This window comes from Podarcis cretensis (genome assembly GCF_951804945.1).
Source record: "Podarcis cretensis genome assembly, chromosome: 10".
NCBI classification, from domain to species: Eukaryota; Metazoa; Chordata; class Lepidosauria; order Squamata; family Lacertidae; genus Podarcis; species Podarcis cretensis.
The window spans coordinates 26,100,594-26,118,683 of record NC_137179.1 but is presented as its reverse complement, the minus strand read 5'-3'; the positions used below and the strand labels follow the sequence as shown (position 1 = coordinate 26,118,683).

General features: G+C 44.1%; 1 protein-coding gene across 3 annotated transcripts in view; it reads right to left on the bottom strand.

The window, feature by feature from the left end:
- Positions 1–1,373: 1,373 nt before the first annotated feature.
- RFX4 (regulatory factor X4) overlaps positions 1,374–18,090 on the bottom strand; it is a 63,737-nt gene continuing 47,020 nt past the window's right edge. For 2 of the 3 annotated variants that reach the window (XM_079992471.1, XM_079992472.1), the window contains 9 exons: positions 17,597–17,655; positions 15,010–15,154; positions 13,655–13,749; positions 12,555–12,672; positions 11,630–11,749; positions 9,919–10,080; positions 7,326–7,488; positions 5,325–5,463; positions 1,374–1,705 (listed from right to left, as the gene is read on the bottom strand). In XM_079992471.1, coding sequence (XP_079848597.1) covers positions 1,433–1,705; positions 5,325–5,463; positions 7,326–7,488; positions 9,919–10,080; positions 11,630–11,749; positions 12,555–12,672; positions 13,655–13,749; positions 15,010–15,154; positions 17,597–17,655 — 1,274 coding nt within the window. In that variant the 3' untranslated portion in view covers positions 1,374–1,432. The remainder of the gene's footprint in view (positions 1,706–5,324; positions 5,464–7,325; positions 7,489–9,918; positions 10,081–11,629; positions 11,750–12,554; positions 12,673–13,654; positions 13,750–15,009; positions 15,155–17,596; positions 17,656–18,090) is intronic. The other variant, XM_079992473.1, reaches the window with a different exon arrangement.

Sequence of the window (18,090 nt, the reverse complement as noted above, 5' to 3'; positions counted from 1 at the left end):
ATGTTTACGGAGCAGGAACTCAGTTCAGATACAGCAACTTTCAATGGTTAGTGAGGCTGTAACTAATTTAGGGCAATTGCATGACACCTGTAGAAAACACCAAAATAACCATGCTTTATAGCAGCAGTAAAATCTTGCTTGGTTGGAGTAACCCACCATACTACCCCATTTGTATTCCATAGAGGGATGCGGGTCATGCTGTGATCTAAACCACTGAGCCTCTTGGGCTTGCTGATTGGAAGATCGGCAGTTCGAATCTGCACGACAGTGTGAGCACCCATTGCTTTGTCCCAGCTCCTGCCAACTTAGCAGTTCAAAAATGAAATATATTCGGAGTCCTGCAGTGATTTCATGCTCTTTATTGCAGCTTGTAAAACAGTGATTGAATTTCCCCCAAAACCTCAGGCTTTTATGTACATTATTTACACAATGAGTCCTTGTCTGATTGGCTGATTCTGCTTCCCTCCTGGAGCCTGATTGGTCTTTTCCTGCAGGCCAATCAGTTGTTGCATTCTATGATCCTACCAGCCCAATAGACTGATTAACTTCCTCCTGGAGCCTGATCGGGTCTTCTCCTGTAAGCCAATCAGTTGGGTCTCATTGTGTAAATAATGTACTGTACATAAAAGCCTGAGGTTTTGGGGGAAATTCAATCACCGTTTTACAAGCTGCAATAAAGAGCATGAAATCACTGTAGGACTCAGAGTATATTTCACTGGCGACGACGGTGGGGGGCAAGCCTGGTGCCACCACTGTGATAAACTACGGCGACGATTCCTGGGGGGAAACCGCAAAGAGGGCTGGACAGAGGAATCCCAAGGGGACAGCAGAGGGGTGAGGCCTATAGAGCAGAAGGAGCAGGTAAGGGAGGCAGAACTAGGAAGTCCAGAGGTGACCCCCGAGGCCAAGCAGCCACAGGAACCAGAGCCACGACCGAGTGGACCAGCAGCGCCCAACCCAACAGCCCCGGAACAGCCAGCAGCCCCGGAACAAGAACCAGAACCAGGAACCCCTACCTGCCTATTGTTCTAGGATCCAAGCTTAGTACATAACAGAAAGCATACTAGCATGAGTAGATAAATAGGTACCACTGCGGTGGGAAGGTAAACAGCATTTCCGTGCACCAGAAGCGGTTTAGTCATGCTGGCCACATGACCTGGAAAGCTCTCTGTGGACAAACGCTGGCTTCCTCGGCCTGAAAGCGGAGATGAGCGCCGCACCTCATAGTTGAATTTGACTGGACTTAAGAATCCAGGGGGTCCTTTACCTTTCTACATTACTTATACTTTCGTGTCCAGGATCTTTTCAATCTTCATAGCCATTAAAAAGGCCCATGTAGGAGTTCTGTTAACCTACAAGCCAGGCATTGAAAAGTTTTTGTGTGTCTGTCTTTATTAAATATGTAAGGCTGATACTATTTACCAAGTCATTTTCATTTTGCCCATCCTGTGGTGGCTTCCCCATTGATATAGGCAAAGCCAGGAAAGTGTTGCATGTGCTCATATTCGGAATTCCTCCGTGTGGTCAATGGCGTGTAGATGTCACTGGAATTTCCGTATCTCGTGGAGTGCATGGGTGGGCTTGTGTAGCAAGCATTTGCGGAGGGCACTTCTGGCCAGCGAGCAGTCACTGGGGTTGGATGCAGTCTTGGGGTGCTGCCCATCAAGCACGGCTCCATCCGGGACGACGGGCTGTTGAAGGGGTACTAGATGAAATGACATTGTAAAAATGTTAGGCACGCACACTTTTTGGAGGAAAAGAAAATGCAAGCCCTTTTAATGACAAGCCTCAAAGAGGGATTCACAGATTTTATCAGCACCGTGTCCATTTTCATGTAGTTCATAGTAGCATAATAGAATTGTAGAGTTGGAAGGGACCCTGAGGGTCATCTAGTCCAACCTCCCTGAAATGCAGAAATCTCAGCTAAAGCATCCACGACAGATGGCCATCCAGCCTCTGCTTCAAAACCTCCAAGGGAGGAGAGTTCACCACCTCCCAAGGGAGACCATTCCACTGTCAAACAGCTTTTACGGTCAGAAAGTTCTTCCTGATGTTTAGCTGTAGTGTAGCTGATTATTGTCAACCAACAGCCCCTGCACTAACAAAAATCAGGTACAACAAAGCTAGCCTAATGCATTTTTAACTAATAATAATAGATTAATATAGAATAAATCTCTACTTAACCTGTGCTGGCTCCCCATGCGATTTAGAACCCCCGATGGTACAGGGTTTCAAATTGCACAGGAAGCCAGAATAAGCAGGTCAGCTTCCCCTCTGAAGGAATTCAGTTTGAACATGTGAAAGGCTACAGGAATAAAGGCAAGGCGCATGCCCACACTCTCTGTGATCACACAACTGGAATTGCACGAGGGGGAACCACTAAATAGGGAAGAGTCTGGGTCTGGTTGTAAAGCATCGAAGGCAAGACATCTATAGAGATGCTCATAGGCAAGAACCACAAATCTACTCCTGAGCTCATCAGATGGGAGTGTGCTCAGGCCTCTGGCAGGTAGGACACCTGGCACCACAGTTTCAGACGTGGCTCCAGTCTAAGATGCAGTTCTAACCCCATTTACCCATAAGACCCATCAAGTTCAGTGCAATCCTAAACTCACTTACCCGGGAGTAGTCTGAGTTCCATAGGACTTACTCCTGAGCAGATATGGTTAGGACTGCAGCCTAAGTCTATGAAGCCCTAGGCTAGCCATGGGCCACATTTCATTCGTCTCGTTGGCAGTGCCATTTGGTATAGAGAAGAACAGACTTCCTAATGTGTTGTTGGTGTGGTGTGCTGATCTGCCTTTTCACTTTTCATTAACATTCCAATGTGAGCATGCCTGACCAGAAAGGAAGGGCTAATAAATGACTGCAAAAACGGGGGGGGGGGGGGGGGCGACGACAGGAATACAGTGTATTGCTTCTCTGTGTGGCCAAATACCCCCAGATGCAGCTGTGTTTATGAATGTGTCATGAATATAAAAAAGAATAATTGCTCAAAAATAATACGGACTCCCAAATATCGACTATTTTTACAATAAAATCTGTGACGGCTGAATCCCCAACATGGAAAGATTTGTAATGGTGGGTCAACTAATTGCAAATGAGTCAGTGACTTCTTTTTCCTTCCAGTGAAGAGACCATTGAGAGACAATATTTTTAAAGTCCGCCTTGGCCCCTGCCTGACTATTAGCTCAACCAATGAAGCATCTATTCAGCCTTGTTGGAGTGTCCAAAGCTTCGCCATCTGCGCGGATGCCGGCCCATGCTGCCTGAATCACCTTTCACACTTTGCATCCGGTTTAATGAAGAGTGCTTAAGCATGCTGATCTCAAAACACTGGGGCCTAGTGATCTTTGCCAGATATAAAGGCGACATTTGTTGGAGAGCCCTTCACAGGAAATTACCATTTTCTGGGTCAACTCTCTTGCCACCACCACGCTGTTGAGACCTGACAAGAAACACTAACCCCTTTAAGTTGGGGTGACTTTAAGCCGATTATTGTTAAGGCTCTTTCTCTCCCTACGCCCCAAATTAAAATTAGCTCTGTTTCTTTCCGTTATTATTTCAGAAAATACTATTTTAAGTGTCTCCTCCACCCAATGAAGCCTGAGTTCCTTCAGTTTCAGGCTGAATAATAATCCCTTTATTCTTGTCCTTCAGCTTGCCGGCTGATTATGCAAAGAGGTGAAAGGTGTCTCTGTTCAAAAAGCAAAATATTTTCCTTCTGAATGCGGCTCTAACTTTATGCTGATTTTACTCATACTTTGGAAAGCGTGCTATTGCCCTTGTAATGTACATCAACATGTACTCTCAACATCTTGGTCTTGTTGTGGTGTTATAACATGCACCCAGCCACCTTCAGAATAAAGGTCTATTAACTACATTTAAAATTGCACTGCAAAATCAGGACAGACTTAGGATAAATCTTAAATTGATGGATGCATATAAACATATTTCTGTCTCTATTGCTTCTTCGTCCCTTGTTGGAACCACTGAAAAGTGTTCAAAGTGCTTTTAAAATAGTATAGACTCTAACACACATCCATCAAAATCAATGAAAACTCTGCTGGTGACCTCAGGGTAATGTTGGATCATGATGATGTTTGCTATCTTTTGATAGTTAAGCCATGTTTAAGGCAGTTTACAACATCAGAAGACTTACAAAAATAATACAAAATTTAAGCAGCCATAAATAATACATGAAACATATGCAATGAGATTACACAACCCCACATAATTCATAATTAGGCCTAGCAATAAAGATAAAAAAACATAATATCAATAAGTGCAAAAATTAAACACCTGCAAAATTAAATCTAGATCCCCAACAAAAACTCTTTCACAATAGTTTCTCAGCATCCTGAGCAGTGGGTCTTTTAGGATCCACAGGTAATATGGTCTCTCTCATTGCCTAGGATCTCAATGTTTAGCTCCTTCCTCTTTTCTATCCTTATGGATTGATGTGTATGTGGGTTACATATAGTACAGCCTTTTCAGCTTCACCGGATCTTTTTGTCCTGTGTGTCAGGACCGCTACCCAGATCTCCTCCTGGGTGCATTTAACAGCAGCCTTAACAAGACGTATTTGTTGCATTTATATATTGCCTTTCTCCCAAGGCATTTTACAATGTTAAAGTACTGAAATAAAACAAGGTTGGCCCTTCGGTGGGGAAGGCATAATCTGTGTGGAGCAGGCCCTGATGTTGTCATGGCCCAACCTCCTTGCTTGCTTGCTTATGAGTCCAGGTGGTGTGAATTAGATTGGTTCACTTAAAAATTCTCCCCCCACTGATGGGGGCAGTGATGCTTCTGAATACCAACTGCTGGGAATCGCAAGTGGAAAGAGCACCACTGTGCTCAGGTCTTGCTCAAATGCTTCCAATTGGCACCCTGAGAACAGACTACCGGTAGATGGACCTTTGGCAGGGGATCTAGCAGGGGTTTTCTTACGTTCCTAAAAATGCAGGCAAAATGGACAAAATTCTCCTCCATGCCTACCTACAGATGGGAGCAGAGGATGAAGGGTACACAATCTGAGGGAAGGATCTCTTGCGTATGCCCTATTGAACTGAAGGTGATGTTTTATCTCAACAAAAGGAGAGTAGCTGATTTGGAAATGTGGAAATGCTAAAGCCGTAAGCTGTCTTCGGAATTCTGGTTTTTGAAAGCGGGATACAAAAGCTCAAATAAATAAAAATGGGGAATTCTTTACTGTCTCCCCTGTAAAAAAATAAAAGCCGTCATACTGAATCTTGGTCTATTTGAGTTGTTTGTGAAATCCTAAGCAATAATGAAAGGATCAGCACTCGGACCACGGAACTGACCTGCGAAGAGCTTCTGTGATAAGCAGAGTAATGGAGGGGTGCAGAAATAGTGGTGTCGTGGGGAAGGGATGGATACTGGCTCTGCATTGGGTGGGGGTGCTGGTTTCCATAGCTGCCGTAGTTATAGCTCCCTGTGTACCTAAAAAGAAACAGAAGATCCTTAGCATTATATTTTAAAAAGCCTCATGTGCTACAAAGGCCGTAATCCTAACCACACTGACCTGGAAGTAAGTCTTATTGAATTTAGTAGTTCTTACTGCCATGAATAGACATGGTTAGGGTTGGCTGCAAGATTCCTGCACTGCATTTTTACACCAGAGCATAGTGTAGCTTTGTAGTTGTTTTGTGTTTAAGGTATTTCCTCCCTTCCTTTTCTCTTAACCATCTTTTATCTTTTCCTTCTCCATGTTCAAAACATATCCATTACTATCACTTTTACTCCACTAGGACTAGGGCTTTGCCAGCTTCAGCACCACATGTGTCACGGTCCGGGTTGTAGGTGGCAGCAGTCCAGATATGACATGCTGGGACCAAGGTACGGATGGTAACAATAGTAGCAGTTCAATGGAGGACAGAAACTCAATGAGGCTGGAAGGCAGGAAAAGAAACTGGAAAAGGAGAAGGAACTGGAGCAAGGACAGGAGCGTTTAAGCAGGATCAGGAACTGGAGCAGATCAGGAGCGAAAGCAGGAACTGGCAACAGCAGGGTAAACCACGTTGCTATGGCAAAGAACCAGGGGAAAGATACTGCACATCTCCAGATACTGCACATCTCCTGATCTGGCCACACCTGCCAGGCCATACCTGATTCCCCCAAGACAAACACAGCAAGGGCCTGGTTCTGCAACTCCTCACTGCGCTCAGGGCCTGGCCCTGCAAATACTCATGGTACTCCTTAAAGGTAAAGGTAAAGGTACCCCTGCCCGTACGGGCCAGTCTTGACAGACTCTGGGGTTGTGCGCCCATCTCACTTAAGAGGCCAGGGGCCAGCGCTGTCCAGAGACACTTCCGGGTCACGTGGCCAGCGTGACATCGCTGCTCTGGCCAGAGCCAGAGCCAGAGCCAGAGCCGCACACGGAAACGCCGTTTACCTTCCCGCTGGTAAGCGGTCCCTATTTATCTACTTGCACCCGGAGGTGCTTTCGAACTGCTAGGTTGGCAGGCGCTGGGACCGAGCAGCGGGAGCGCACCCCGCCGCAGGGATTCGAACCGCCGACCTTTCGATCGGCAAGCCCTAGGCGCTGAGGCTTTAACCCACAGCGCCACCTGCGTCCCTATGGTACTCCTTACAACATGGCTGAAACCTGGAAGCAAATGCCCTTAGGACATTTTTATTCCTTAGGTTAAGGCTGAGGAACCTTTGGCCCTAAATATGTTGTTGGATTTGAACTCTCATCAGCGCCCCCCCCCCCCAGCACAGCCAATGGTCAGGGATGATGGCGATTGTAGTCCAACCACCACTGGAGGTCCCAGTTGTACCTTAGGTGGAAAGTTCCAAATCTCCACCCCATCCACTAATGGAAAAGGGGCGCAACCCACCAGCAAGTTATTCTGTGCTTGCATACTATTTGCAGGGTATCAACAGCAGGAGGGGCCTATTGCCTTCATCTCCTGCTTATAGGCTCCGTGTAGGTATTTGGCTACTGTAGAAAGCAAGATACTGGAATAGATGGAACTTTGACATGAGCAATGACATATCAGAAAGTGATTATTGATGATGATGATGATAATAATATTGATGAGGCCCTCTACAATACACAGAGACATGCAACAAATCTGTCCCTTTAGACATACAGTCTAATTTAGGGTGAACATTTGGTATATCTGATAATACAGATATTACTGTTTTCAAAAGAGATAGCTTTCTTTATACCCCCCATACATATTTGTATCTGCTGCACCAGGAAACAAACCTGGGAATGCAAGCATGGCTGTTCAATTACTCTATTCACTAGCTATGCTGAAAAATGCAGTGGATGAACATGATGCTAAGCAACCTACCCGTGCTCTTCTCTGTGTGGATAAACAGGTATTCTGTGTGTAACCGATGAAGGAGGCACATGAGGGTTTCTCATACAAGGCAGCTGTTGAGAGTTTTCAGCAGGTGACCCAGCAGCTGTTGTTACAGTGTATGTGAGAGACCATGTATAAGACTGCATGGCCCCTGCGTAAAATAGAAAGATCCAGTTAGCATTCATGTATTTTGTGAACCTCCACTAAAATATGCAAGCACTACAGATGTGGCAGATGTGTGTGGGTCAACTAACCGGGATCTTGGTGCAAGCCAGTATCTTGGGATATGCAACCAGACATGAAACAGTGCCTTAGAAGATGGAGCCAATTACCTGTTGCCCCTCATGAGTAGGGATGACTGAATATACAAATTCCTGTTTCTCCCAGTTGCACATTTTTCTAATTTTGAAAATTCATCAGCATTTTAGTGTGAATCTTTCTTAATCACACTTTTTTATTTTGTTTGCCATTTCCCCTAGTGTAGACATTCATGCAAAGCAATTTTCCCTAATGGAATGCACTTGTGTATATAAATTTATGCATTTTTGTACACATTACTTGGCTGGATAACTGCATTTCAGAATTCAGAAAGGTGCAAATTTCGAAAGGTGGAAGGTTTTGGTTCATGCATTGTTTCAGAAAGTGCAAAATAGGTAGATTTGCATTTAAAATATGGACTGAATTGAACATCTCCCCCAATGCCTTTTGAGGAGTGATTTCACTTCGTGACATACAAATCTTAAGCACCTTTACAAGAAATGTAAAGGTTTATCTACAAATGATTTTAGTAGAACTTACTTCCAGGTGTGCTTCTAGGATCATGTATATTGAGCCCAATTCTGCCTACTACAATGTAATGTATATTGAGCCCAATTCTGCCTACTACAAGAAGACACACTGATAAGTAGGCAGCAAAATTATTAGTTATCCATTGATGAAGTTTTATGATTTCTATAAAGGGGTTCAGGCCCATCAAAGGACAATGAACCTGGCAAATGAGTAATCCCAGGACTTTAGAAAGCAGGGCGATAGAACACCATATAGCCATTGCTTTTGTTCCAGAATTGATGTTGTCTGAGCAATCATTAATCGAGGCTTTGTAATTTAAAAAAGAATTAAGGCCTAATTATCCCTTTTCAGAATGCAGAAGTTCAACAAAAAGATTTAGGGGAAAAGGTTGCTGGGTCTTGCCAGATGTTTTACAACGGAGCAATTTGGCGATGGCTTGCCTTTAGGGAGTTTGCTGTCATGTAAAACTAGAGGATTTAATTGCCTTTTTGTGTGTGTCACTGATTGTCCACAGAAATTGTACTTTGCCGGGCTTTAGAGTTAACATGCTACCAATAAGCAGCAATGTCTTAATGGAAGCTGAAAGGAGGGAATAGCAATCTGTTAGGAATAAAATCTGATTAGCTTCCGAGTTATACAAAGGTATTCAGTTTTAAATTTACCGGAACCAATCTTAATAATGCTGACAATTATATAATACTTGCATGCATTCAGAGTGATTCATATATGTTCTTTCAGCAAGGCTGTGTATATGTCAAACAATTAAATCACATGTCTTCCCCTAAAGAATCCTGGGGATTTTAAGTTTGTTACAGGTACTGAAAATTGCAGCTCTATGAGGGGGCTAATTACAGGATTCTTTGAAGAAGCCAAGTGCTTGAAATGTATGGTGTCTACGCAGCTCATTTCTTTTCCATGATGAAGCTCTCTCAGTCTCAGTCAGATCAATGGTCCAACTGATTGGCATTGGCAAATCTCTGGGCCAGGCTTCTTCAACCTTGGCCCTCCAGATGTTTTTGGCCTACAACTCCTATGATCCCTAGCTAGCAGAACCGGTGGTCAGGGATTATGGGAATTGTAGTCTCAAAACATCTGGAGGGCCGAGGTTGAGGAAGCCTGCTCTGGGCAGAAGACTTTCTCAGTGCTGCTGCCTAAAAACCCATTAAGTGGTGATGCCAGGAGTGATTGCATATGGGACTTTATGAAACACAAAGCACGTGCTCCACCACTGAGATGTGGGCCTTCCCTACAAGAGGTACAACAGTCCTGCAAAGTTGTTCTATATTATTGATCTATTGCACAGATAAAGGGCTAAAGGTCAGAAAGAGAAGATTTCAAAGGTGCAGCAACAGAACTGCAGCTGCTTTTCAAATAAAAAGCAGGTTGTGGAGGGGATAATTTGGAGCAAAGAAGTGGTGTGGAGAAGGGGTGCTTAATGCTTTCCTTGCCTGCCATTTTTCGGTTTCAGCTAGCCTCCCAGACACGCTCCCCCTCTGATGGGATTCCAGTACTCAAATGATGACGGGGGAGACTTGAGTCAAAATCATGCCCCCATCGCATGGCCTTCAAAGACAGTAGCTAAGGGCACCTCCCAAAAATAACGTAGTTCCCCCTGTCCCTCCTGTAATTTGAGCATTGCCCTGTCCTGACTGGACGTCATAAGAAAGATCCATCTTCTTCATTCGCTGTAAATGAGCAGCAAACACACAACCACACTTTTTCAGGTTTTGAATGTTACTTCCCTCCCCCCCGAAAAGTGAACTACCAATCAGACACCTTCAGCCTTACCAACCTGTTGTCGTTGCTATGCCAACATACTCCGGAGACTGGTTGCTTACAGGCGAGGGTGCAGATGGGACGTCCACTGAGGTGGCAGATTTAGCTGGAGAGAAAGGCACTGGGGAAGGACTTGGAGGAACGGGTTCTGCCAGTATTATCTCTTCTCGTGCTTCCACTGCAAAGAAGTGGGGGTGGGGGGGTGGGGGAAGAAACAGATGCTGAAATACCATGCCGCCTTTCCTTTTTTATTTCCTTTCTGTTAAAAGGATGTTAAACTTCAATAACAATGTCTAGATTACTATTCTTCTTCCAGCGGATTCTAAATAAGACCCTTAGTTTGCCCCAGAGATCAGACCAAGAACCTGTGAAGTCATAATAAAAGAAAATTTCCTCAAAGCCCATGTGGAGTGTCTGATCACAAACCAAGCATGGCCTGTCCACATACATTTAGGATTATGGCGTTCCCGAACAGCTGCCTGGCTCAGCGCTTCTCTTTAGAGAGGGAAAATCTGAAGCTCTGAGTACCTTGACAATGGACTTCAAAATTCAATCGTACTACTATCAGTACTACATTGTACTACTACTACTACTACTACTACTACTTGTACTACTAATAGTAGGGATTTACTCAGAATCCACTATTGTTGGGTTGAAAGGTATGGCCCACCTTGCCAAGCACTGAATACTGTATATTGTAAGATCTGACACCAACGACAACTATTGTAGTTTTTCTACTACAACACTGCAATTTTAAAAAATAAGTAGGTAGTATGAATGAAGAATAACTATGGGGCATGTGTATCACAAATGAAAGTAGGTTTCCTAGCTGTGGCTTCCCTCATCCCACCAGAATAGTGTTGAGGAGATGCATTTAGGAACATAGAAAGCTTTCCTTCTACTGAGTCAGATCATTTGTCCCACTCAGGATTGTGGACACTGACTGGTAACAGCCTCCGGCCTCTGAGTTTCAGGCTGGAGTCATTCCCAGCCCTAACATGAGATGGACCTGAGACCTTCTACATTTAAAACACATGTTCTGCCAATGACCTAAGGCCCTTCCCCAATGGACCACTTAGTTTATCTTTGTGCTTAATAGTGATGCAAGTCGCCCCACCTCAAAAAGGGTATAGTAGATTTGGAGAAGGTTCAGAATAGGGCAGCCTAAAAGGTTAAAGGGGATGGAGCGACTCCCCTGTAAGTAAAGGTTGAGCATTTGGGACTTTTTAGGTTAGAGAAAAGGCAAGTAAGAGGTGACATGATAGAAGTTAAAAAAAAAAAATGCCTGGCATGGAGATAGTGGAAAGGGAAAAGTTCCTCTCCCTCTCTCCTAACTCTAGAACTTGTAGACAACCATGAATGATGGAGGATCCAGGACAGATAAAAGGAAGTACTTCTTCACGCAGCACATAAACTATGAAACACACTCCCACAGGAGGCAGGGACCAACTTGGGTGGCTTAAAAAAATGACTGGACCAATTCATGGAGGACAAGGCTTTCAATGGCTACTAGCCTTGATGACTTTTCTTTACCTCCTCCATCAGAGGCAGCATGCCTCTGAATAACAGTTGCGGGTAATTGCAGGTGTGCAGAGTGCCCTGCTTGCAGGCTTCCCACAGGAATCTGGTTGGCTACTGGGAGAACAGGATACAGAACTAGAGGGGCCAATGGCAGCAGCATTCAGCAGGTTCCTCTTATGTTCTTAAGCGCAAATGAAGAAGCTTACCTGTTCCTCCTTCTCCTTTCATTGCCCTCATGAGCTCATTGGCTCTTTCCTGGCAATGGAGCGATTCTAACAGGTACAATACGTAGTCATCAAACATCAGGTGAATAAGGTGAAAAGATCCTGATGACAAAACAGCATGAGCATAAAACAGTTAATGGAATCTCCATTGCATTTAGAAACTCATTGGTCCTATGTAGTCCTTCTATCGGCCACTTTATGAAAGGGCAGCCCAAACACAATTGGGATCAGACTAGAGGAAGTGGAATTTTGTTTTGTTTTGCTTTGGTTTCTCCCATCTGCTTCCTTCCCCACTCACTTGAACTGCAAGGGTAACTAGTAGTTGCTACTAGAGAGCTACCTCTCCAGATCTGCAGAGTGTTATGTTCCTTCTGTGAGAAGAGGACACTGGCTTGATCCAGCAGGGCTCATCTTGTGTTCTTTTGACAGCAGTTAAACATCTACTTTTAGCCTCACTAAGCCATTTTTTGCAACCAACTACCAGAAAAAGAAAGGGCGAGGAAACAGATGGAAACTCTGGGAACTAGACATTTATTGCCACTTTCGTCCTCTGTCTCTTCTTTTGAGTAGAACTGAATGGGCAGTGGTTTGAAGCTTGCTGACTCAACAGGCTGTGTGTGGCAATGCAGAAAGAAATTGGGTATGGGGCACAATTCAATGGTAGTCTAAATCTTAGGGTTCCATGAGCAAATCAGGTAACCATTTGAGCGGCAGCAGTTTTGATAGCAGACCAAATTTTGGTAATTGGTGATCCTTATGAAGGTGGGGGGGGGGAAAGCTTTTTGCTCTGGAAAACAAAACAGCTAGATTGCATATTTTGAAAATCTTAATTCCACTTCCTGTTTTTATTATTATTTTTAAATTGTTCTCTAAAAATATTTTTACTGTTGATAGGAAGAGAAAGTACCGAAGCTGGGAGCACTGTGCAACGTCATGTCCCGAATAACCCTGGTGCCAAAACAGGACCACATCAAGAGGAATTGCTGGGCAACTTTCTTCAAAGAGCCTTGTCTCTTAGCAGCTACCTGCCAATAAAAAGAAATGGATGTGATTCAGATCAGATGCGTCTTCACTGTACTTACTTACGGCCAGACAAGGACAACATTGCATGTGTTCTTCTATCTTCTTTCTTAGATAGCTATGTCCAATTGTAATTTCATATGAATAGTTATAAAGAAGATTTTAAAAAAAAGAAAAAAAAAGTCTGCAAGTCTACCTTCTCCTTTTGAATTATTTCACTGGTGTGGGTGGGAGAGATGCTAACATAAAGCAGAGAGGGAACAGAGAACCTGTCTTTGGGGGACCTCCAATCCTTCATCCAGGGGAGGAGAGCACCACAAGTGCCCGTTCCCTCTGCTTTCCCCTGCATTGAGGGTATCAGAAGTGCCACCATGACACCAACAATCATTACACCAATTGTCATGCTCATCTCAGACCTATTTGCATGCCAAACAACCAGGACACCTTGCATCAAGGAAAGGGGAAACTGCCATCCTTACCAAGCCTGGAAGCAAAGGGTCAAAAATTAGCATGTGCACAGAGAGATATGCAACAGCCGTAGCTACATTCCAGCTGTTTGGTGGGCTTTCCACTAGCAGAATAACTAAAAATCAACACTTGACAGCCGGCAACTAGTAATCACTTTTTATCGTTAGCCTTTTCAGAGTCAAGGCCACCCACATGAGCTACTTTTCTGGCCCACCAGTACAATGCGACATAATAAGAGACCTGATATGAACAACAAGATAAGCCAAACTATGGCTTAGTGAGAATGCATATGCAAGCAGTCACAGAGGAGCTCACAGCTGCTTTGCATCTCCCTGGTCATTTTTACTGCTGCACCAACCTAAGCCAAGGTCTGGCTTAGCACGTCGTCTGAACAAGGACACATGGTTAAGCGTTCTCCTAGCTAACCATGTGCTATAGCTTTGTTTTTAGAAAGGAAATGGCTGGACACAGAGCTCCACACTCTGAGTGTTACCTTCTCCATTCTTTTTTCCTACTGACCTTTACGACGCATCTGTCCACCATGGAATCCAGCCATTCCACGTAGGATTCAATGGGCGACTGCTCTTCCAGAAGGTGATCGAACTCTTGATATACTGGAAGAAAACCCAAATCCAAATAATAAATTACTGTTGCCCTCTTACTGAAGGAAAATGGGGAAGGGGAAATCGGTAACATTCTCCTTGTTTTCTGCACCATTTTTTGACAGTTTCTTCACTTTATAAAAACATGTGCTGTTCTTTCTTTAAAAACATGGAAAAGCAAAAAACATTTGCTGCGTTTGATCTCCCTCACTCTTTCTCTCTCCCCCCCCCCCATTTTTCCAGCAGTGCCTGCCTATAAGTAAATTAGAGACACAGCAATGATCGTCTTTCTTCCAAGAGCGAAAGCTAGGCTCTGACCCTTTTGATAAAGAAGGTCATGCATGAAATTGATTTAGAAATGCATCAAGATGCTATTGGAACCCAAGAGCGGCTGACGGCCTTCCCATCAGTAAATGCTCCACAAATACGTAACTGATGCTAGCAACATTTATTTATTTGCCATAGCTAAAAGGCAAGCTATTTCCTATCAAAACCCACAAAACTGTCATATTTAATGACTTCAAAGAGATTACTGGATATTATCTACAAGACGAATGCCCTCTTTCAGATTTGCCACAGGGAGGTAAACTTTAAACATATGTATTTGCAATGGCTTTGCTTATGAAAAGTTCCAGGCTGCTTTTCGCAATGGATCGAAGTGGCTCAAAACCAACAAGAGCAACATTCCATTTAAAACACAGCAGGAAAATAAAATGTGATTAAAGCTGCAATTCTAAATACACCAGCCTGGGAGTAGGCCCCATTGCACTGAGTGGGAGTTACTGCATCGTATTCTTACTCTGAACTTGCTTAATATGGTTTTCCAGAAAATAAGTCCACCTCCTGAGTCACCATTTTGCATTTGGCGCCATTTCCAAGACACTATCTCGTATCTGGGTCCTGTACTTAGTTTACATAAATTTTAACAAGTGCATTAGAAGAGGCAGAAGGAATAAAAGCATTTTAGACTCTCCTATGTAACTGACTCATTTCCTCTTCTCTTTCTGCCCTGCAGGTGGGATAGCTGCTGAGAGTAGGGAGGAAATTTGAGTGGACCAACGGCAGGGAGGGAAAGAGTTAAGCAGCTGCTCTTTCCCCAAGGATCTTCCTACTGCCAGCCACTTGTTGTCTTTTGCGCTTTTAATCAACAGATTAGGATGCACAGAGGAGTCTTGCTGATGTCAAAGAGCAACTACTTTGGCACGCTCTGTATTTGCCATGAGGTCCAGAGCTGCCCTCTCTCATCAGAGTTGAGGGTTTTTATATCCTTACATTGTATTATAAGTTTCCTGTGCTCCTCCCGCGAGTCTTCCATGGTGTATAGCGTTTGTTTGGTAATGCTGTTAAGGTCCACATTCCTCCAGTCTTCCAGCATTTGGAATGTGATGTCCGCACTGTGGATCACGGTTCTTGATGCCTATAATCCAGTCCAAGCAACTCATTAGCTCATGGTTTATTAGCTTGAAAAATAGACTTTTATCCCCTTACACGCTTCCTTGGCAAGTCTCACTAAATTGATTTTCTCATGGATTCTAATCTAGAAGCATTGTGGGTCACAACAGGCATCTATCTACTCACTACTAGGGATGGAAGGGTCGGTCCATTTCGGTTCCATCAGTTTCTCATTTTTACAATCCTAAATTGAGCTCTCCACATTGCAACGGTTTGCATTTTTGTTTTAATCTGCATGAAAATTCAACAGCATTTAAGTCTGAATTTCTCCTAATAAACACATGTTTATATGCAGTTTGGGCCAATGTGCACATTTTTGCAAGCATTTCTCCCCAATTTAATGCATTTTTGTATGTTATTTTCATGAACATCTTGCATACTTCCCCCTAATCTATGAGTATTTCTAAACAATGGTTGGTTGAAGAATTGCATCACAAAATTTGGGTATGTCTTTTGAAGGATAGCTGTGTTTTGGCTTGCAAATTGTTTTGAAAAGTGAGAATTTGATAGCTTTGGCTTTAAATACAAACTGAATTGAATTTTCCCTCCATCTCTACTCACAGATTACCTCCATTTGTTTGTGCTACAGTGTTGTTTGCTCTACAGTGTTGTTGTTTTTTAATTGCAAATAAATGCCGTTTCTTTTTCCACATCAGTTGAAGAACAAACACACACTGGAGTCGGAATCGCCGCCCTTGAACTGTGCCTGCAAGGGCCCTGTCGGTAGGCTTACTCCTTTAGACACACCAAAGGCTAATCCATACCTTTTATCACATCAAAAGCAAAATCCTCACACTCTGAATTTGCTACTTCAGTTCCATGCAAAGAGGCACCTGAAATCACACACCTTCCACATAAAACTGAGGCTGCAGGCACAATAGCACAAACATATTTGCAGCTCTACTCCAGCCCCATATGTGAAATAATAATAGTGACTAGTGTGACCATAACTAGCTCTGATGCTCCAGGGAGCAGGGCAGCTTTTAGGAAAGAGGATGGAAAAACACAGAGTGCTTGTCTCCTGGCACTTCTCTTTTTAGCGATGAACATCATCATGTGAGCAGGGGTGGAGGAAGGGGGTGCGGTGGGGGCGAACCACTCCGGGTGTCACCACTGAGGGGGGTGTGACAAAATGCCAAGCGGCACTCACCGTGGGGCCTGCAGCGTGCCTGAGCCACGTGTCTCTCCTGGGAGTGACGCGGTGGTTTGGGCGCAGCAGGCTCCATGCTGCCCCAAATGGTCTGCCCACCGCCTCCCCCTCAGCTGTAGGGCGGCTGAGTGGGAGGAGGAAGGTAGACTCCTCGGAAGCCCCGTGGAGCGTCTTGCCCTGGCTGGCCCCGCCCCTGGGCGCAGGGCACGTGCGCCACCCCAGGCGCCCGATCAGCTTGCTCCACCACTGCATATGAGGCCTTCAACACCGTATTTTTTTGCTCCATAAGACACACTTTCCCCCTCCTAAAAAGTAAGGGGAAATATGTGTGCGTCTTATGGAGCGAATGCGGGCGGGAGGCAGGTGGGAACAGCCCTGAAGAGCCGCATACACACTCCGCGTGGCTCTTGGGGGCTTTTCCTCGAGGAGGGAGAAGGGACTGACTGGCTGCGTCAGTCCCTTCTCTCTCCTCGTAGAAAAGTCTGCAGGAGCCGCGCGTTCCTTAAATGGACTGGTTGTATGGTGTCAACTCAATGCCACTTCCTTGAACTCCACACAGATACCCTGTTGGTATAGCAGGTGCAAGAAATGGCTGAGGAAAACAGAAGGATGTGCGTATATTGAAATAACATTGCTACCAGTGCTGCTAGTATGATGATACTACTGCTACTCCTGTTATTATTGCTCCTCCTCCTCTAATTAATTTTCACACAGTGTACAGATACAGTAGATCAATAAGGGTATTCTTTCTGTATTCCTAAATCACTGAATAATCAGAAGTCTTTCTGAGTGATCACAGAATTGTAGAGTTGGAAGGGACCCGGAGAATTATCTAGTCCAACCCCTTGCCATGCAGCTGGTCCACGCTGGGATCGAACCTGCAACCTTGGTGTTACCAGCACCACACTCTAACTCATTGAGCTATCCAGGCTGATGAACAGTTTAAGAAGGTGGCAGCATTTTTACCAAAATTTAAGTGGCTATTCTACTATGAACCTAGAGATATATTTTAAACTATATTAAAACAGTTGTGTCCAGAGACCACGGAAGGCAACGTTGGAGAGGCTATTCTACTAAATATTCTCCTGGAGATGTCTGAATTTCTCCAGTAGGGGAGAGGAACTCATAAAAGAAAATTATGTCAGAAAAATGTTTTCTGAGAAAATTTGACTCAGCCCTGGTATTTATACAGCTGCCAAAGCAAAGGATCAATAAACCACAGATAAAGCGACCTTGTAACAAAGACAGACAAAATACCTGACAAAGATGATTTAAGGATGTCTGTCTCCGAAGAATTTGAGAAAACCTTCTGGATACTGCCAATGAAGAAGATATTTATTATAACAAACCAGACTGGTTATTTTTGTTACCAAACAACAAAATGTATAATATTTTTTTGCATCTTAGTTGGGGTGGTACTTTTTGACTTTTTACTAAAATTCCTGTTTTTGGAATCCAAATCAGCACAATTAATTTTCTATGGACCAAGGCCAATCTGCCACTGAAATCCACGGTACAGCACAATCCTATCTACTCAGAAGTAAGTTCTGCTGAGTACAATGAGGCATATCCTCAGGTTAACGAGGTATAGGATTGCAGGATTCACTGTGTCCATCCGGTCCTGTTGATTTCAGTGGACTTAGGTGGGACTGATTTGGGGCTAGTAACTGTAGGACACTTATCACCTGAAATCTGGGTCCATTTATGCAAGCAAAATCCACATTATTTGCTGGTGTGTGTTTGCTTATTAC